Source organism: Meles meles, chromosome 4, assembly GCF_922984935.1.
Source record: "Meles meles chromosome 4, mMelMel3.1 paternal haplotype, whole genome shotgun sequence".
Lineage (NCBI taxonomy): Eukaryota > Metazoa > Chordata > Mammalia > Carnivora > Mustelidae > Meles > Meles meles.
Genome location: NC_060069.1, coordinates 55,709,832 through 55,731,844, shown reverse-complemented (window position 1 = coordinate 55,731,844; position 22,013 = coordinate 55,709,832). Strand labels below are relative to the sequence as shown.

General features: G+C 42.8%; 1 protein-coding gene across 1 annotated transcript in view; it reads right to left on the bottom strand.

Moving 5' to 3' along the window:
• Positions 1-22,013, bottom strand: part of KLHL6 (kelch like family member 6) — a 57,553-nt gene that overhangs the window by 16,604 nt on the left and 18,936 nt on the right. The window contains exons 2-3 of the mRNA XM_046003879.1: positions 19,468-19,633; positions 3,282-3,731 (exon numbers count right to left, since the gene is read on the bottom strand). Coding sequence (XP_045859835.1) covers positions 3,282-3,731; positions 19,468-19,633 — 616 coding nt within the window. The remainder of the gene's footprint in view (positions 1-3,281; positions 3,732-19,467; positions 19,634-22,013) is intronic.

Genomic DNA, 22,013 nt, shown 5'->3' with positions numbered 1-22,013 from the left:
GAAAGAAAGAAAAGAAAAGAAAAAAGAAATCATGGATTGAGAGAGAGAGAGAGAGAGAGAGAGAAAATGCCTGGTTGTGAGAGATAGTGCACCATAAAGGAATTAAAAAAGAATGAGAATAGTCTCATTTGTGGGGCCTTAATCATACACCAGACACTGTGCTAACCACATCTCATTCATTATCCTATTTAATTCTCACTGTATCAGTTGGCAGGCATTATTATCTCCATGTTATAGGTCAGGACAGAGCTTTCAAGCAGCTAACTGGCTTACCCAAGGTCACACTGTCAGTAAATTGTGCAGTCAAGATTAAAGCCCAGATCTGCCTAAATATAAAGCCCAAGTTCCTGCCACTGGAAACTCTTCCAGATATCAGAATTCTCTCCTCTCCTAAACCCAAAATTCATAATGCCACTCTCCCACACACTGCAAATACCAAAGTCAGAGTACATACTTCATAGCAGCAACTTAGGTATTTTTTATCAGCAGAAAATATTTATTACCTGTATTTCAGGGACTTAGGAAACAGGAAGCAGAAATAAAAGTAGCTAGAGTGTTGGAAGTGTAGTGGAGCAAGACTCTATACTTTGAACACTGAACTGAGAGCAGCTGTAGAGACAGACACTGTCTGCAGTTTTATGAGGGCTTTGATGACCCAGTGCTGAGCCATTTGCCAGCGACCCACATACCCAGCATGTGGTAGAACACATAGGGTTGCCTGGACTCCCTCTTTCAGTCTACTCGTCACTGTTCATTCACTTAGTGTCTTAGCTTCTCTGATAGACCATAAGGCAGAGACTGTTTTTGTAGTGCCTGGTGCCATATCTGGCACACAGTTGGTGTTCAGAATTTATTTGCAAAAAATACATATATACATATATAAAAATATAGCTTATTAAAATATATGGGATGCTGTTAAAATAATTCGCAGGAAATTTATAGCACTACTGATAATACTAGAAAATATAAGGAAGTTCTCAAATCAATGACTTCCAATTTAAAAAAAAACAAGAGATAATTAAACCCAAAGTAAGCAGAAGAAAGAAAATAATCAAGATTAAATTCAAATAAATGAAATAAATCATAAAAACTAATGAAACCAGAAGGTGTTTCTTTGAGAAAATTGATAGAACTGACAAACCTCTAACCAGCCTATTCAGGAAAAAAAGAGAGGAAACATTAACTACTAATATCTGGAGTGAGAGATGTGACATCACTATAGATTCTACAGATATTAAAAGGATAATAAAGGAATGCCATGAGCAACTTTATGCTAGTAAATTCCATAACCTCTATGAAATGGGGAAATTCTTTGAAAGACACAAACTACCAAAGCATTCTAGAAGAAATAGATAACCCTATATATATTAAAGAAATACAATTTGTAGCTTAAAATCTCACAAAGAAAACTCCTGGGGCACCTGAGTGGCTCAGTTGGTTGAGCATCCAACTCTTGATTTCAGCTGGGTTAATGATCTCAGGGTTGTGAGATTGATATCAGTCTCCGCGCTCAGTGCAGAGTCTGCTTGTCCCTCTCTCTCCCTGACTCTCTCTCTAAAATAAATAGATAAAATCTTAAAAAAAACAAAAAGCCCTCCTGACCTCCTGATTCTGATAGTATCACTGGTAAATTCTACTAAACATTTCAGGATAGTTGCAGAGTGAATCAATGACAGCAGATCTGAGGGCAACACACAAATAGAAAAGGACATATAGGAAAAGAAGGAGGCTCCGGTGGCCTCAGACAGATAATTTCTAAACCACTTGAGGTTAGGATTTCTATCAATGGCCTAATGAAGGTTTAGAGGCCTATCCCAGAATTACTGTACAGTGGTATATAGGTGTGTGTGTTCATGCGTATAAACTTAACACACTGTCCCTATATTATTATTTCCTGATGGTTTTGTTCCTTTCCACTAAGCCTATTTTTGTATTTATGAAGTTTTAAATAAAACACTTCTTCAGAAGTTGTTAAGGAGAACCAGGTACAGCCAAATGATATGAGTATTCATCATCTTGGTACCCATTTATTCATTCAACAAACATTTACCAATAAGTTACTCTATATCAGAGATTCTCCTAAGGTCTGGAGATGGAAAGTCCAATAAGACATATTTCTGACCATAGCAAGCTGCCAGTATAGAGACATTTACAGATGAGGAAGTCAATGGTTACCATGTGGCGGTTGGTGCTACGACCGAGCAATGCACCAGGTGCTTAGGGGAATGAGGGAGGTCTCTGAGGTGGTGCTTTAACTTTTTGGAGCTGGCGCTGAAGTCAGCTAGACAGAAAAAGGAAAAAAGAACTTGAACCTTAGCCTGCATTAGTGGATGAAAAAGCACATCCACTTTGGGGAACTGCGAGCAGTGCACAGGATGCTAGCAGTGGGGAGAGGCTGGAGGTGGCGCTAGAGAAGTGGGCAGTGGTAAAGTAGGTAAGCGAGGCTCTGGGAGCTCGGGCAGGAAGGGTGTGGGCTTTACCCTGAGAGTCATGGGGAGCTGTGAAGAGGGGTAAGCCCAAGAGCACAATAATTAGGTTTGGGTTTTGTTTTTTTTTTAATTTTAAATATTTTATTTATTTATTTGACAGAGAGAGACATAGCCAGAGAGCAAACACAAGCAGGGGGAATGGGAGAGGGAGAAGCAGGCTTCCTGCTGAGCAGGGAGCCTGATGCGGGGCTCGATCCCACGACCCTGGGATCATGACCTGAGCTGAAGGCAGTTGTTTAAAGACTGAGCCACCCAGGTGCCCTCAGGATTGAGTTTTAGATCATCCAGCTGATGAATGAATTGGAGGGAGGCCAGACTGAGGGCAGGAAGGTGAGTTTTGGGGAATTTTCAGAAACTCAGGAAGGAAACAATGACAGTCTGAACCAAGGTAATGTCACAGGATATCCAAGAGACTCGTGGTTCTCCAGAGCAGGCAAACTAGGAAAGCAGTACTCCTATGGGATGGCAACCAGACAGGGCACATTCCGTCCAATGTGTGTCACCCCCACCAACCTCCACCCTTATGCCCTGGGATGAGGGAGGATGTGCCCAGCATGGTGCTGAGTGATTTCCCATCTCACTCAGTCCTCTCAGTAGGTGTTTATGTCATATCAGTCCCATTTTACAGATCAGAAATCCAGGGCCTTTGGAACTGCCTGACTCAAACCACAAACAGAACAGTGCCTTCTCTGTGCTGTAAAGATTGGTAAGCCAGCCTCACCTATATTTCTGTAAGGCCGCTGACTCCTCTACTTCGCTGCTTAACTACAGGCTTATTCAATGTCAACTCACCTCATTGCCTGAAAGGTGGTACATCCTGGCTTCCTGAAGCAGTGGGAAGACCTCTGGGCACTGTCTGATAAGAGGATCTGCCTCCACCGTCTCCACAAAGTACCATGGGTCCAGAAGTGGCAAGCGCACATTCTCAAGGACATAGGGAAGCAAGCAGAGTCGTTCTGACTGTTTGTGCCGGACCCAACTCATCACAGTCTCAAACACCTGAGCCTCTTCAGTCACATAGAGGTCATCGCTCTTCAAGATGTGGTACAGAGTGTCCACAGGAAGTTCGAGGAACTCCTCAGAGTTCAGAATCTGCACAAAGTTTTGAATGATGTAATTTTGAACCTGCTTCTTCAGACTGTCCAACGAGTGTGTATCCGCCAGCCTCAGTATTCCAACACAGTTTTCGGGGTTCAAGGCTTCTGTTAGGAAGCTGGCACAGGCATCCACCATCCGTAGGAACTAAGAGAACAGAAGGAAGCAAATCAGGCCAGAGAACCATCAGTCCACAGGAAGCCTTATCAGAGAGTTGTGTATGGTGGCAAAAAATTAGAACAATCCAAGTGACTGACAGCAGAGGACCAGCTAAAGAAATTATGTAGATTCTTACTTTTGACAACTCTGTAGTCATTAATACAACAAAAATGTTCATAATGTATTGTGTTTAAATATCTGTTCTCTGCATCTGATCAAGTCTCTTGATTTAATCAGCAATTTACAGGAAATATAGTAGAAAGAGGAACATGTTAAATGTTACCATGGGAATATACAATCAGCAAAATCTGGACTGTGAGAAACTTTATAGAATCAGTTCAGTTTCTTCAACAAATACATCACAAGGGTAAACGAGAGAGAGAGAGAGGTGGGGAGGAGGAACTTAGAAATGAAGAGAGATGTAAGAGACACATCAACCTTGTGCAAAATCTGGACCTTATTTGGATTAGTATTCATTTTAAGTGTGATAATGGTATTGTGATTATATTTCAAGAGGAATCCTTGTGTTTTAGAGAGATATATATACTAAAATTTTGCAGGTGAAATGAAAAGAGCACTTCACAAAATTATAGGTACATTATGATCCCATTTTTATAAAACATATAGAATATAGGTATAGAAAAAAGCATGAAGGATATATACCAAAATATTAACAGTTATTATATTTCATTGTATCAGGTATCTTAGGACAATTTATGCTGCATTAACCTCCAAATCTCAGGCACTGACAAGAATAAATGATTATTTCTCACTCTCAATATATGTCCAACAGAGGTCTTCATTCCAAGATCTAGAATGACAGAAAAGCCAGTCTTGTGACAAGAGAAAAAAGATGGCAGAGCCTTACTAGGCTCTTAAAACTTCAGCTCAGAAGTTGCCCATGTCATTTCCACTCACACTTAATTGGCCAGAGTAAATCACAGGGCAAAATTTGTTGCCAAAGGAAAAATAATCCTCCCATAGACACAGTCCCATAGGGATAGAAAGGGCAGATACTGTATATATACTGTAAGAGATCACATTTTCTAATAAGACTCTGAGAATTTCCCTTACTTTTTTTACATACTTTAAAAATCTTCTAAAATGAATAAGCACTTTTGTAAGCTAAAAATTCATTTGTAAAATTGTTGGTTTCTATGTCTTAGTTTTAAATTATCATCATCCTTATAAAAATATGAGCCCCTTATGCTTATACAGCACTTAACCACTTACAAAGCATGTCATATCCATTATATTATTTAATATTCATTTTACAGATGAGGTGCCTCAGATGCATCAGCTTCTTTTTTTATTAAGTTGGCTTTTTAAAAAGATTCTATTTATTTATTTGACAAAGGCCATGAGAGAGGAAACACAAGCAGGGCGAGTGGGAGAGGGTGAAAAAGGCTTCCCACTGAACAAGGAGCCCAACACAGGGCTCGATCCCAGGACCCTGAGATCATGACCTGAGCCAAACGCAGATGCTTAACGACTAGGTCACCCAGGTGCCCTATTAAGTTTTTTATTTTAATCCCAATATAGTTAACATGCAGTGTTATATTAGTTTCAGGTGTACAATATTCAAATACATCAGTTCATTCTTATTCACTGCTCTCTGGAGCTTAGCTCTGAACAAGTCCAAATTCCTATCCCTCCTCCTTGTCCCCTGGGTCAGTAAAACGTCAAGTTCTCAGTGTTCTTGGGTTGATGAATTAATTAACAGGAGGGAAAGAGGAAGTCTGAGTAGAGAGAACCTGGTCTCTCCAGCAGGGAGGGCTGGTCTGAAGGCAGTGAGATAGCCCAGTGAGAGTTTGGACAGACAGACCTGCATCTGATGGGGTGCAAACTGCAGAGGAGACGAGACGCTCCAGTGATGAACTGAGGGTCGCGGGGCAGTGGAGCAGGACTAGTCTCAGAGTAGGCCACATTGATTTGGGCTCTGGCCTTCACTCCAGAGCATTCTAGGAGACACACATCTCTGATTTTCTAATCAATCCCAATTGCAACATATTATCTTTCCATGTCAGAACACTCATTCCAGCCATCAGTTTAGAAACATTGACAGAGTGTCAATGAAATGCTGGAGAAGCTTGAATTCTGCTTTAGACCGCCTTGTCTGCTGGCCCTGGCCATTGCCTGCAATCTGTTCCTCGCATGAGCAACTGTAGAAACGGTTGAGACTGAAAATTCTAACACCTGTTTTCTTGTTTGCAGATTTTCAGTTCAAAGAGTAAAAATGCACAACCGAGACCAAGCCTTGCTAGCCCTCAGAACTTGTCACCAGAGCCCTAAGTGGCCCTGCCCACAGACGCCTATGAGCACTGAAAGGGAACTCACTTTTGTGGCGGCCTCCAGTGCAAAGGGCAGGTACACTATTCCAGTGTTTGCGTGAGAAGATGATTAAATAGATTTTCTAAATATGTAAACTAGCCCCGGGAGGCCACCTAAAAACCTGGTAATTGCGGTTGTCTCTGGGGAGGGGAACTGGTAGCTGGGGTCAGGGTAGAGAGGAAGACTTACTTTTCTTTCATTTATTTATTTTTCATTATTTTTAAAAGATTTTATTTATTTATTTGACAGACAGAACACAAGCAGAGGGAATGGCAGAGAGAGGGAAAAGCAGACACCCCACTGAGCAGGGAGTCTGATGCAGGGCTCACAGGACCCTGGGATCATGACCTGAGCTGAAGGCAGATGTTTAACCGACTGAGCCACCCCGGCGCCCCACTGTTCACCTATTTGTACTCCCTTGCTTTGAGTGCCATGTGACAGAATTCTCTATTTAAAATAGTTTCTCATAGAAACAAAGAAATAAAATAAAGTTTCTCATGAATGGAGAAAACACTAGAAAGTAACACATCAAAATGCTATCCATGTTTATTTCAAATGCAGTTTTATAGATAAAGCAATTAATTTGTCTTTTAGACTTTGCTGTTTAGAACAAATGTTCTACACTGAACATGAAGCTGCTATTTTATTTTATTTATTATGTTTTTTTAAGAGGGAGAGAGAGTACAGGAACAGGAGAAGGGTGCAGGGGCAAAGGGAGAGGGAGAGAGAGAGAATCCCAAGCAGGCTCCATATCCAGTGTGGAGCCCAAAGTGGGGCACAATCCCATGACCCTGAGATCATGACCTGAGCTGAAATCAAGAATTGAAAACCCAATCAACTGAGCCACCAAGGTACCCAATATGATGTTTCTTTTAAAATCAGAAAAAACAAAATACTTCCTCATGATTTTCAAGTACACAATGAGAAAATAAAACAAAATGTAAAAAATAACACCTCCTATGAGCCAGCCCCTTTATGTTACCCAAATAATTTAATCCTTACAACACTATAGCTATTTATTGTCATTCCTGTTTTATAGATGAGGAAAGGAAATCCACAGAAGTGAGGTAATTTCCTTAGAAACTTACAGCTAATAAGAGGTAGAGCTAAAATTTGAACCAGTCTTATCTGATTCCAAAAATGCGTGTTTTTAGACCATTTCAAGCTACCTCAGGTCAAACTGTGTATGTACAAATCAAGAACTTGGCAGATGTCAACCATGATTTGCACACCTCACCAAAGAGAGCTCCGATAATTTGATCTGCCCAAAGGAAGGCTTGGCCGACATGGTGCTAATTTCTATCCCTGCTTGATGACTACTGATGAGCAAAGAAGGAAACCATGAAAGAGCTCACATTTGTGAGACACATTGATCCAAAGTGTTGCTCCCCACCCAGAAACTGTTCATCCCTCCATTCATCCACCTGTTAATTTCCAGAATGTGTCCTGAACATCTGTTAGATAGTAGGCCATCAGCCAGTGCTGGGAGTACAGAGCTGAGCAGAAAGAAACATAGCGCCTATGCTCATTGGACCTGACAGACCAATGGGGAAGGCAGACGTTAATCAAATAATCACACAAGTGTCAAATTATAACTATGAGAAATGCATGTAACAAAGTTCAGGGATTCCACTGCCTGAAAGTGAAGACCTAGCCTTACTTACCCCTCAAGCCATGCACTGTCACCAGAACTCGCCCTGATGGAACCCTTCCACAGTGAGACCTGTCTGCTCACCTTACCCAAATATTTCTAAGCTCACCTGTCACAGTGCCTTTCTATGCTCATGCTGCTTCATCAGCCTGGACCAGCTTTCTCCCACATTACTATCTGTTAAAATCCTGCTCTCCCTGCCCAGGCAAGTCTTACTTCAGAGCTCCATTTTTTAAGAAAGGACTCAGGATGGTTCACCCTTTCAACTGAAAAGGCCCCTTTCAAGTTAACTTCAAAAAAAAAAAAAAATGGGGGGCAAGAGTACCATGATCATCAACTTATCTACATAGGGGCTGTTTTCTTCAGAGTGTTAAATCTGGGACTGATGGATGGGCTCCAGAGTCTGTGAACCCCTACAATGTGTACAAATATCTGTTTGCACATGTGTCAGTTTTCCTGAAATTGAGTTTACAGGAGACACTGAATTGCTCTCTATTATCCATAAACCCGAGGACAAAGCCAGCACAAGAGGGAGAACCAGGCTGACAGAACCAGAGGGTCTTAACCAGACTGCACTTTAAGCCTTTTCTACCTCTGGATATTTTTAATTCTGGGTCAATACTTGCCTAAGAAGAAAGGAGGAGAATGAAAGAGGAGAGAAGGGAAAAGAAACAGAGAAATCCTATCCATTCATGAGGTTCTTTCTCAAGAGTCACTTCCTCCTTCTCAGCTTCTCCAGTTGCCAACATGGAATCAGCTCCTCCCTCCTCGGTGCTCCACTGGGCAAGTCACTTTCCCCTCTGTGGAACACTGATTACATTTCTCCCTTGTACTATGGTCGAGCATCTCAAGGGCAGATCCTAGGTAGGTCATAGTAGTGTTTTTATTTCCAAGAGCACCTAGCACAAATTCTGCCAAAAGAAGGAAAAGAAAGAGAGAAGGAAAATAGTTTGGATACCTAGCATGCACCAAGATCTGTTAGATACTTTCCCATCCATTTTTTAATTTAATGAATGTTTTATTTTTAATGAATATTTTTACTTTATAAGTAATAACAAGGCCGGTATTTTATATATTATATATGCATAGATAATATGAGGTTTTATATATATATATAAAATACCGCCCTTATCACTTAATTTTATAGTAATATTACTAAAAATATATATATACACAGGCCCAGACCATTGCACAGAGGAAGAATCAGAGAATTCGAAGAGTTAAATACATTGCCTTAGGTCACACAGCCAGTAGGTGGTACAGATGGCACTCAAGGTCATGGCTAGCTCACTCATCTCACTGGCCATTGCAGTGCCTTTGTAACTGTCATATTGTTGAGCTAACAAACTTCCAGGAGAGTCTGAAGAGGACTTATGAGGACAAGGGCAGTGCAGATCTCTAAGTTGCCTACATTTCCCCCAAAATACTTCAAGAAAGTGCTTCAAGAAACCCTTCGAGCACGAGGGGTGTAGAGCAGCATCCTAACCAGTGGTTGGGAAACTGCTGATGTACAGGGCAGTCATGGGAACAAGAAATTGTTTTCTTTACAATATATATGCTTTTTGCTTCTTCATAGTCAAGATTACTTAGGATGTTAGCATAATTTTCTTTCTCAGCCTGTCCCAATGACACATGAACTTGTTTATTAAGCTGAGCTATGACAGATAATGGCAACAGACAGCCAACTTCCTGTTTGAGGGGACATGTGAGCAAAAGGTTACAGTCAGGCACCTGACTCTCGAAGAGGGAGACTAAAAATACAATCAAAGAAACCACTTGAGACATGGCTGTTGTTCCCATGAGAAGTCTCTGCCTCAGTGAGATTTTACCCCCTGCTCCCCAACTCCACTGGCCCTCCTCTGCTTCCCTTCATGCTCTCCAGAATATGGGGTCTTAACAGATTTAACCATTGTGATTCCACATCTCCCAGAGGTGCCTTCAAATTAACTGCAGAAAAACTGAACCCTATTTTGGCCCAAATAAGTAATTTCATTGACCACAGTCCCCAGATGACCTTACAGTTATTGTAAAGTGTAATATAGACATTGGTATTCTTACCTTCAAGTCCCAAAAAATCAGTGTTTGTGAAGAGTACATAATTTGTTGATGAGATTAATACACCAAAATCAGGGGCGCCTGGGTGGCTCAGTGGGTTAAAGCCTCTGCCTTTGGCTCAGGCCCTGATCTCAGAGTCCTAGAATCGAGCCCCGCATCAGGCTCTCTGCTCAGCGGGGCGCCTGCTTCCTCCTCTCTGCCTGCCTCTCTGCCTACTTGTAATCTCTCTCTGTCAAATAAATAAATAAAATCTTAAAAAAAAAAATCACTTGAAATTGTTGTGATTTTTTGGCGAATTGTTTGTGAATTCACAGTGAATCTTTTGTCACCATTTTTCTTCACAGACAATAGTTATGAAAAGTAAAGTTGTTCTCCTATGCAGTGTGTACTGATGTCAAAGAGAGGTCTTCAGGGGCACCTGGCTGGCTCAGTCAGTTAAGTGTCTGACTGGATTTCGGCTCAGGTCATGATCTCAGGGTTATGAGATCAAGCCCCACATCAGGCTTCACACTGGGTGTGGAGCTTACTGAAGATTCTCTCTCTGCTCCTCCTACCCACCCCCCCAAAAGAGGAGTCTTCATACTTAAAAACTGTAAATTACCACTGATCCTAATCTCCCATCCCTTCCCCTTTCCCTCTTTCTCAGGTATACATCTATTTTAGACCAATGGGAATATGTGTCCCCTACCCCCAGAATGTCCTCTGCTCCCTCCAAACTTTCAATCCTTGCTCTAGACTTTGCTGAGGGGTCTGCTGGTCCCTGGAAGCTATATGGGGCAGGCAGGAAAGGGAATAAGACCTGCAAAATGTGCTCACTAAGGTGGGGCAGTGCTGGGGGACTGACACAACTATAGAGGTAGATTGACCTCAGAAGTGGAATCAGAGGGAAAGGAAGGGATGTGGGAAGTTTGGTCAAGATTCTGCCAACAGACAGCTCCTGAAGGGGGGCCCCAACATGCCAGCAGCACACATGGGGGCAGGGGGACTACATGGGCCATACTAACATTCAATGGGCTGGAGCCACAGCTGGAGAATCATGACTCAACCCAGGAATAGAATGAAGGCCAGGGAGGGACTAAATGGAATAACTGTGTCTGGGATATATTTGATGCTCAGAATATGGGTTATGTGGGGGGTTAGAGGGTGAGCACAGAACCAGTAGGGCATCTAAGCAAAGCCAAATCCTGAGAAGCAGGTCCATGAGCAGATAGCTATAATAGAGTTGGCAGGTAGAGAAGGTGGAAACTTAAGTCTCTTGTCTAAAGTTCTCTCTGCCTAGAATACATTTCCTCCAACCCAGCTGCAATGTGTCAAAATCCTACCCATTCTATGAAATTCAGTTCAATGCTACCTCCTTCAGACCCAGAACTTTTTTCTACTCCTGTACTCTGCCCTAGGGTCTGACTGGATTGCTCTGTGGTTTGAAAGCTCAGTGGAAATCCTTGCTTTTGAGGCTTTAGGTGCAGTGGTGGGTAGCAGGAATGGGGGTCAGAAGTTCTGGATTTAGGCCCCAGATCATAGCTTCACTCTTTGATGACCTGTTCTTTGATAAGCTGAACTCTCTGTGAGCTACAGTTTCCTCTTCTGGAAAGTGTTGAGAATAATAAAGCCCATCCTGCAGTCTCACTGTGAGGGTACTCCCTGGCCAGCCCACTCACAGAAATGTCAACATCAGATGGGATCATGTAGGGGAAAGAATATGATAAATTGTTAAATAAATGTGATCTATATTTATAACTTTTATCTTTATTTCCCCCTGATAGTTTCCTGTAAGTGCCTTGCACTAGAGAATGGTTAGTAATTTGAGGTAATTAAATAGAAGTAAAAAAAATGTGAGGTAATTAAATAGAAGTAAATTAAGTAGAATCTGGTAGCAACATGGGTTTTCATTACAACTAAAACCCAGACCTCACTTCCTAAATTTTAACAACCTACAGGCAACAACTAGGGCATTTCAGGCTTTCACATCCAGGAAAGGAGTAACAGGATAAACAAAAGAATACAATTTTGATTTTTGAGTTTTTTTTTTTTTTTAAGATTTTATTTATTTAGTTGACAGAGAGAGATCACAACTAGGCAGAGAGGCAGGCAGAGAGAAGGGAGGAAGCAGGCTCTCTGCCGAGCAGAGAGCCTGATGCGGGGCTCGATCCCAGGACCCTGGGACCATGACCTGAGCCGAAGGCAGAGGCTTTAACCACTGAGCCACCCAGGAACCCAGTTTTTTAGTTTCTAAATACACTTTCAGTACCATAGTAGAAAAATAGTTTCAAAACATCAATTAGTGATAATAACTGGGCCCTTTGAATTGGAAAAGCCAGAATGCCAAAGAGTCTAGGCATAAAGTTTATATCAAAGCAGTAGATACAGGAGAATGGATGATAATGTAGGAGCCATCTTTCCAACAATGATTCCCAGACCAGGAAGAAAGAGGAGAAAGAGTCTAGTAAAAGTGTGAGAAACTGGTGGGTCTCTGAGATGATCTCCTGCCTCCCAACCCAGGTCAAACTCTAGAGTAAGGGAGATGCAAAAAGCTCCTTAGAGGTTGTGGATCTGAGAGCAAAAGAATGTGTGCCTTGACTGCCGAAATGAAATCAGAAAAGCAGAACCCCAGTAGAGCAGCCACAGAAGAGAAGCTGGAATGCATTGTTTCTAGACAAAGGGGATCTATGGCAGTTGCCAAGTTCCCTGTAGTTCCAGACTGGCACAGGAGACCAAATGGAAGTTTCTTGTGTACTTTTGTCTTTGAGAGGGACACAGAAGTTGCAGAGAGGACTGGCAGACCCGAGGAGGCCTTCTAAATGGGACAAAGAGAATGCAAAGTGACCCGCAAAGACTGAGAGCCAGAACCCGGTGGGCCTGAGGATTTTCAGCTGATGGCAGAGGGTGAGGATGTCAATGATCAGAGAGAGACTGATGAGAACACAGATGCTCCAGCAGGTTGCCAGCATAGACCAATGATGCAAATAACCATGGTAAGTCTGGGCCAGATGCCTCTTTCTACTATGTCCTGACATTATGTAAACACCCCTTATAACTATATAAGCAACCCAGATTCTAAAGAGAGTGTTCTGGGATGCCAAGGATGTTCTGGAAATTGATCTGGGTGGTGGCTACATGGTTGCAAACACATGTAAAAAATTAAAAAAACATATACTTAAGATGTGTACATTTTACTAAATGTAAGTTATACCTAAAAATCAAAGTCACCACTGAGATTAAACACAGAGCTGTAAAGACCAAAGAGATGCAGCATGGACAATAGCAGGCTCACTGTTGAGATGGGGACACCTGGCAGCCCCAAGTGTCCTAGTTTCCCCAGAGGGAGATAGGCATGAGCAGTAGCAGCTGTGCCAATCTCGCCCCCTGACACAGTTATAGGGCCCCACTGGTTCCCAGAATTTTCCACTGGGCAGCCCCCTCTGTGGCTGCTGATGGCCCCAGCGGCCTTTAGGATCATGGCTTGTTTTGCGCCTCACACTTGGGGATGGATGCAGTGTGTGCAGTGGAGAACACACAGGCTAGCATAAGCAGACAGGAGTGAAATTCAGGTTCCTCTCACATTAGCCATGAAACCATGAATATTTAACTTTATATCACTGACTTTTATTTCTCCCATCTTTAAATTGGGGGTAAAAATACCGACCTCATTTTAAATGAAACAGTACAGGCAAGAGTTGCCACATAGTGAATGCTCTGAAAAGCACAACTATCACTGCCTGTGGACCAGGAAACTAACCTTAATGTCTTATCACTTACAGTGGCCACAAAGTAACACTGGTTGACAAAGAGGGTGTGTGGGAGAGGGGCATCAGTCAACAGATGGATTTTATCTAGATAGCAACAAAGAAATGTTGGGCTGGTTTCCTTGTTTGGATCAACTGACTACTCTGATGTTGGGTCCATACAACTTTGGGTCCCTGTCAATGACAACAGAGGTTCATCTGTAACTTGCAGTAATGAGACCTGCTTTTGCTAGGTGCCTGGCACTTAGCAGGTACTTAAAAATAAAGCAGTTATTAGTATTAACCCTGGAATACTTCTTCCTCTACTACCTACAACATTTCTTAAAGTCCGGAGTGGGCTTCTTAGTGTCCTCTTAAAGCAAGTCAGGCAATTTTTGATGGGGTCTTGAGCAATTTCTGAGGCAGTCCACATATTCAGCTAATAATGAGCAAGAACAATGCATGCCTTCATTGATTCAACAAATATTTATGGACTATGATCCACATACTGAGTAAGCCAAGAAGCCAACCCAGGCCATCAGGTTCAGCCTCTGATCACATGGCTACCTCGTCTGTACAGATGTCAGCCCAAAGCATGTTGTGGCTTGTCTCTCCTCAGGCTCAGGCCAGATGACGAGGCTCCTACTCTGGCAGACCCCTTTCCTTCCTCATGTCAGGGCTCAGAACACAATATGATCTCTTTTTGGCTTCTAAGCTCCTTCTTCTAACCAGCTGCTCTGTTATCTTAGGCATCCTCTGTCCCAAAACTAAATGAGGGGTGGGCTGGTCTTCATGGCCTCACAACTTTTGCTGCCCTGCTGATAAACTCATAAGCCCTTATTCTTTCATGAGTTTTTAATAATAAAAATGAAAGTAACAAATATGACAAAGTTCTCCAAATGAACACAGCCGTTCTCTAAAACCGAAGACCCTTACCAAGTTCTTAGAGCCATTGTCCCAGTCTACAGTCTCTATAGCTTCTGACTGCCTTGCTCATATAGAACTCAAGAGCCTGAAGTTCCAGCTAAGGCAAGTTCTTGGGGCCCCCACTAGATGACATTCATCTCAAAAACCCTGCCTTCCATTTGAAGGGTCGCCCAGGCCTTTCCTCATAGGTGCTTCTCTTACTCTTACCTTTCTAGAAACTACTTGGAGAAAATACATTTCCCCCATATTCACCAATAAATTATGGTTAGATTACTGCAAATTTCTCTTAGGTGCAATTCATTCAGTATCTTCCCCACACTAACCTTCCTCCTAAAAGAAACTATCCCACCTTAGGCACAGCAGATTGGACCAATGACAACTGACAATGGTAATGGTAACTGACCCCAGGGTTAGCTGTCTTCATGAGGCCAGCAACTCATGAAATTGCCTCACACAGAAAGCCCTTTTCATAAAGCAATAGTGGTGACTGGCTGGGTCAACTGAAAGATCTCTTTCTAGACAGGGAAATTCTGGCATAGAAGCAATCAATGGATAATAGCAAGAGAGCTGAAAAGAGAAGGAGAAAGTGAGGGAGCAGCTGAGCATCAGCGATGGTGTGACAACTAAAAACATTTACCACCAGATGGGGTATAGAACTCCAAGATACTCTGATTCCCATCAATTTCAGTTGATATTATATTATGATATTATATTATGATTTGTATAATCAGTATTATACAAATGTGGTATCGGCCTCTGTGGATGTTCTAAAATAACAAGATAAAATGCCCACTCTGTCACTCTTTTCTCCATCTATAATTCTGAGTTAATTAAATATAGCACCAGACCAATTCATTCTACTAACCAAGTGTCATATGAATATGATAAAATAAAACTTTAAACCATGGTCTCTTATAATTCTAATATGGGAAAAAGCAAAGATTTGGGGATGGCATAGGAAAATGTTCTCACAGTTCAATGTCAGCCCAGTTTATTCAAGGCACTAACTGTCGAAAATAAAGTTAAAATTAATGTACAAATAATGGGAAGAAAATTCTATCCAGTATCTATAATGCATCAGGCATTTTACAAATAGCATCTCATTAAATAACTCTCCCTAAAAGGTAGGTAAAGGTATTATTATCAACCTAATTTTACAAATAAGAAAGCTGAGACTCAGACGATCTAAGTAACCTGTCCACATCCACACAGCAAATAAATGCCTGAACTGGAATTTAAACCCAGGTTCTGCCTGACTCCAGCACCCATGTTCTTTATACTCTACCACTCTGTTTTATAAGAGACCATTAAGATAACTCGACATGTTTCATTTCTCAGGAGACCCCAAAAACTTTTTGCAGCCATCAGAAAGGCTCTATTAAGGAGCACCTGGGTGGCTCAGTCAGTTAAGCATCCTATTCGGTTTCGGCTTGGGTTTTGCTCTTGGGGTCGTGAGATCAAGCCCAGGGTCAGACTCTGGGCTCAGCAGGGAATCTACTTGGGAGTCTCTGCTTCTCCCTTTCTCTCTGTCCCTCCCCCCATTCATGCTCACTCTCTCTCTCAAATAAATAAATAAAATCTTATTTAAAAAAAAAAGAAGGAAAACTCTCTATGCATACTGATCTGTAACGATCTCCAAAATATATCGTGAAGCCAAAAAAAGCAAAATGCAAAATGGGGTGTATAGTGTGCTAACACTCATGTTTAAAAAACTGGAGACAAAGAGTGGGAGTGATATATGCACACACACACTGTGCATAGGATATGAAGGACAGCAAGACAGGGTTAAAAGTGAACATGGCAAAATGTTCCACTGTCTCCCCTTCTGTTTTTCTGAATTTGGAACAAGGGTATATTTTATCCATTCAAACGAATACATACTTTTTTTAAATCACAAAGTGATTTCAACAACCTATAAACTTCTGTCCCTTGTGGTGTTTTCAAGCATGAAGATATTCCCAGTTTTCTTCACCTGAGACTTCAAAGCAAGTCATCCAAAAGCAACAGAAATCAGAAAGTCGGTTAAATAGACACTCAGATGCCCAGAGCACTCTTCTCTTGTTTTTATAAGAATTAACACTCATAGGAAAATAAGTAAAACAGCCTCAAAAAGAAACTTAGTTATTTTTTGCCGAGAAAGTGAATGAGACTTGGAAAATTCTGAGGTGAGAGATTACCAGAATAGAGGAATCAATAATAAACAGAGCACGCTTTCTCTCTAACCTGTCTCTATCTTCTTCTTCCTTCCACCTCTGATTAAAACCAAAATCTCTACTGAAGCTTCTCCCACTTGAGAGAAAAATGAGGAGGAGGTAGAGGAGGAAGAGGATGAGGACATGGAGAAACTTTATGCCAAAATAATTTCCAGATACATTAAAGACTAAAGTATCAAGGGTATGGGCGTAACAAGACTAACAGAAATTACAAGTGAATATGATATAATTAAGCAGTGGGGAAGTTCTTTCTAAAAACATGTAACAAAGGCAAAAAACATCAAGGAAATGATCAATAGATCTGACAAAACACGAATTTTAAATTTTGTACATAAAAAAAGTCATAACCAACAATTATGAGTCAAATAACCAATGGAAAATATTTGTAACATTACAAAACTCTTAACTATTTGAAGAGTTTTTATTAAAATCACCCAAAAGTGAAAGGAGAACAAGAAACAGAAAGACAAACTCCCTCCTCCATGAAATTGGGAGTTATCAGTAACCCCAAACCACAGACTATGAAGACTGGCAAATGGCTTTGCTGAGAGGAAAGAGGTCAGACCAAGTGCCTACAAAGGAGTTTGTCCCTCAGAACCCTCAAAAGCAGGAATATTAAAATCCCAGAGAAAGAGCAAGGCCAGGGCAGGTGGGGCTAATACCAGGGGTGGTTTTAAGAAGAATTTAAGCTTCCTGAGACTCCTCCCACCTCTTATGATGGAACAACTCCACTCCCGCTGGAAAAGATGTATCCTCTGGAGAAACCAGACCAGAGAGGTTCTGGACTCCAGAAATTGAGGAAGACAGAGGAAGACATCATACTGAAAATAAAGAGGCTAAGTAAAGATTTGCAAATACGCCCACGCCCACACACCCTGGTAGAATACATGCAGCTGTCTTGTAGTTCCCAAGCAAAAGCTGAACTAGATAGAGGCCCTCTCAGGGAAGGTTTTTCCTGCGGTCAGATTGTTGGAGCAGTGGGGGCGGGGGTGGGAGGTGGGATGAAATAGGGCTGCTGAGCGTGAGGTGGCTAAGACCTTCCCTCCACAGAAAGGAGAGTATTTTCCTGCCAGTTAGTAAGGCTGAAGGGGTAAGCAAGTCAGGATGAAGAAAGGGGGAAGGCTTTGGGAGTAGGGGTGGGTAACCGACTTGGACACATCACCAGAAGGCGTGACCTGCCCTGTCAGAAGTAACTTGCTCTGTTATCTTTAAAATGCCCTGAGGAAACTGAGACAATAAAATTGGCAATTATTCAGAACTCATCAGTGCTGTTTCATAGAGTTTCCTCCCTCTTTCTACTCTCCCTTCCTTGCTGGACTCCATAGATCCTGCCTAGTCTCCAGCTTCAACAAAGAAAATCCCACTGTCATGGTCTTGACTCATGACCTCTCATTCCCCACCTTCCCAGACTTTGTTTTGTTTCCCCTTAAATGCTGACCTATAGAGCATCCAAGAGGATACCACCTCCCAAAGTCCCAAACCATGCATAAGATCTGATGTTTGTCCCAGTCCCTGCGAATGACCAGGCTTGTGCCTGGACTCTCATAAATCTCAACATCTTCAGAGAGACAATCTGCTTAACCTGGCAAAACCAAGTCCAAGGTGTACTTTTAGACCTAGGCAAAAACAGTAATGGGGGTAGGGCCCCTATGATAACTATGGATGCAATAGACAGAATCTATGTGTCTAATTATCCCATGAAGCTAAATATAATTGTAATCGGATTGAAACCAACATAGTCAAATGGAAACCATAAAACTTAATCCCAAGGGTTCTCTCCTTATCTTCTGTAATACCCCTCATGAAAAGTTCTCTTCTTCCACACCCACCACAAGGTGCTGACCAGGCAAGGTCCTGCATTCCCTCAAATCTAGACACTGCTCCCAGAGAGACCGCATGGTATACTGCAAAAATGCTGCGCCTGGACTCAGAAAGCCCAGGGTTCAAATAACCCCCTCTCTGTACATTATTAATTTTCCCACCTGCAAAGTAGGGAGAAGTAACTATATCCCCCTGTTGTGCTAAGCATTAGAAGTTACTTAGATGAGGGGTGCTGGGGTGGCTCATCAGTTGAGCATCTGGCTCTTGGTTTCAGCTGGGGTTGTGCTCTCAGGGTTGTGAGGATCGACCCCTGCATCGGGCTCTAGGACCAACACAGTCTGCTGGAGATTCTCCCCCTGCTCTCTGTCTCTCTCAAATAAATTTTTTAAAATCTTAAAAAAGAGAGAGAGAGAGAGAGAGAAGTGACATATTGAAGTGATGACCGGAACCCCTGGCTCCAATTAGGCTTCTGCAAATTGTAGTCATTGCAGTCAGGAACCAAGTAGCGATTTCAGGCACCAGGCTGTCCTGGCTTGATGGCATTAAGAAGTGAATGCCGGGGCGCCTGGGTGGCTCAGTGGATTAAGCCGCTGCCTTCGGCTCAGGTCATGATCTCAGGGTCCTGGGATCGAGCCCCGCATCGGGCTCTCTGCTCCGCAGGGAGCCTGCTTCCTCCTCTCTCTCTACCTGCCTCTCTGTCTACTTGTGATCTCTCTCTCTCTGTCAAATAAATAAATAAAAATCTTTAAAAAAAAAAAAAAAAAAAAAGAAAGAAGTGAATGCCGCATCTCACTACCTCTCAGAAAATTTCTGAAGAAGCCTCTTCAGACTTCCAAGTAAGCAGAGGCACAGCTAAGTGTGTGTGTGTGGGGCGGGGGGTGGGGGGAGTGGTGGTGGTGTATGTATGTGTGCCAGGTACGAGCTTGGAAGCCAGTCCGGGCAGATCTCAGGGGAGTCACTGCTTTCCCCTGCTCCAGAGGAGAACACTGAGACTGTTCACATACCTGGAAGAGGTTAGCAGCTTCCAGGACCCGCTGCACATTCTGCTTGGTGATCAGAGCCTTGCTGGTATATGTGTAGTCCAGAAGAGTGTGCATGGTCTCAGCATCGACCCCTTTGATAATGATCCTCTTCTCGTACTTTTCCTTTAAATCGTTGCAGAACATGGCCCTGGAAGAAAGATGTATGAATGTGAGTCCTACTGTGATTCTTAATTCTAGGTTTAAACAGACCCCCCCTCATACCCATCTACCCCCATGGAATAGCAAGGTTCCTAAGGTCAAGACCTGGGATGATTGCTTTCTGTTCCTCCAACACCCAGCACACACCAGACATTCAACTGGTACTTCACTAAACTGAACTGCCCTGCTCTGCTGTGCCCAACTGTGGTCCCTACAGCAGTCCCGGATCTGAAGGGACAATAAGAGCCCTACTGGCCAAACTGGTGGGATCTAGAACTACTTTACTAGCCCCAAAAACTACTTCAATGGCTTAGAGTGCTGGAGATTCTTCTGGGAGCATTGTGGGTCCCCTCTCCCGCCCAGGCCTTATCTGTACTTTCTCAATGACTAGTATCCCAAAACAAGATTTCTGCCTTCATTCTCAGTCCTCATTCCAGGTTTCCTCTAGCCTGAAAGCTGGCCAGCCTGGCCAGCGGGGCCTCAAATGCTGGAAGGGATTTAAATATCAGGCAGTCTCTGGACTTGTGTCCCCCTAAAATTCATATATTGAAGCCCTAACCCACCAATGTAGATAGCACTTTTTTTTTAAAGATTTTTTAATTTATTTATTTGACAGACAGAGATCACAAGTAGGCAGAGAGGCAGGCAGAGAAAGAGGAGGAAGCAGGCTCCCCGCTGAGCAGAGAGCCCAATGCATGGCTCAATCCCAGGACCCTAAGATCATGACCTGAGCCGAAGGCAGAGGCTTAACCCACTGAGCCACCCAGGTGGCCCCTGTACATAGCATTTTTAGCAGATAATTAAGGTGAAATGAAGTTGTAAGGGGGGGGGCCCTAATCCAATAGGATTGGTGTCCTTAAAGAAGAGGGAAAGACACCAAACTCACTCTCTCTGCCATGTGAGCACAGTGGCTGTCTGTAAGCCAGGAGAGTCCTCATCAGAAGCTGACCATGCTGGCACCCTGATCTTGGACTTTGAGTCTCTAAAAGTGTGAGAAAATAAATTTGTGTTGTTGAAGCCACCCATTCTATAGCATTTTTTTTTAAATGACAGCCCAAGCTGGCTAATATAGACAGTCTCTCCCCTAACCCCTAGTACTCCAGAATCTAGCAGGACACATATGCACAAATTATAGTCTACAAGGGTCAAAAAGACTTATGAAGTGCTGTACTGGCCAGAGATGGCTGCTCATGGGAAAAATGTTGCTATGTGACAACTGTGGTTAGGACTTCCAGGTAATAAACACAAAAGTAGATGGAAGAGTATGGGACACGCAGAGGCTCTAGCAGGCTGGTGGTTTGGTGGAAGCCCAGGGGCTATGAGAGAGGGTGGGGAGAGATCAGCGCAGCCAGATAACCCTAGGTCCTGACTGTGGAAGGTACTGGAGGCAGGCTGAGGAGTTAGATTTTTATTCAGTAGGCAATGGGGAGCAATTGAAGGAGCAGAAGCAGGACTCAAAAAGAACATTTTTAACAGGTGTGTTCTCACTTTAGTTTTTTGGTAACAGGTGCCTTTAGAGTAATGCATTAATTGCACCCATACAGAGCTTGGAGGCTTGTGACAATGCCAAAGCCTCATCCCAGAAACTGTACTAACTGAGGCAGTTGCCACCCTGCTAGGCAACTGGACCTCCAGTACTTGAGATACATGAACAAGACCCTTAGAAAGCCGTTATCTCCTCGCCAAGTCACTGAAATGGGAAGGCCCCAGGGTCACAGAATGCACTTCCCTAAACTGGGACTTCCATGCCAACACAGATGGATTTACTCCTAAAGCCTGCTACTCCTCCCTTCTCCACACTTCCTATTTATCTCTGGGAATCCCTCATCAATTTTTTTACCCCATTTCCTAATCTGCAAAACCAAAGTAACTGCTTCTGGTGTCCCAGGAACATTCATAAACATCAAAAGTCCCCAGAAAGAAAGAAATTGAGAAAAAGAGAGAAAGAAGAGAGAGAGAGAGAGAAATCACTTGACTAGCTGACTTTTTGAACCTTCTGTTTTAACCAGTATCTTCTCCCTAGGGTCTCCTTGTGTCCTTCCCAGCTCCTTATTGTAGTCAACAGTAATCCTCTCACCCCTCTCTCCCTCCTCCTCTTCTCTTCCCTCAACTGGCCTCTTTCTCCTAGGGAATATGACAGCAAGAAAGAAAATAAAAATGTGAATTCTGCAGAGTTACTAAATCGCAACTTGGAAGCAGAGAGGCAGTGATGTCATTTGGGCAGATGGCTGATTTACAAGCCACTTTTGTCAGCCATAAATTCTCTTGACCAGAGACACACAGCGCCATCCGCAGAACCATATGCCTTGTAAGGTGGTATCACACAGGACCCACCTTGCTGCCTCCTGATCCCAGAGAGAACCCTGCCA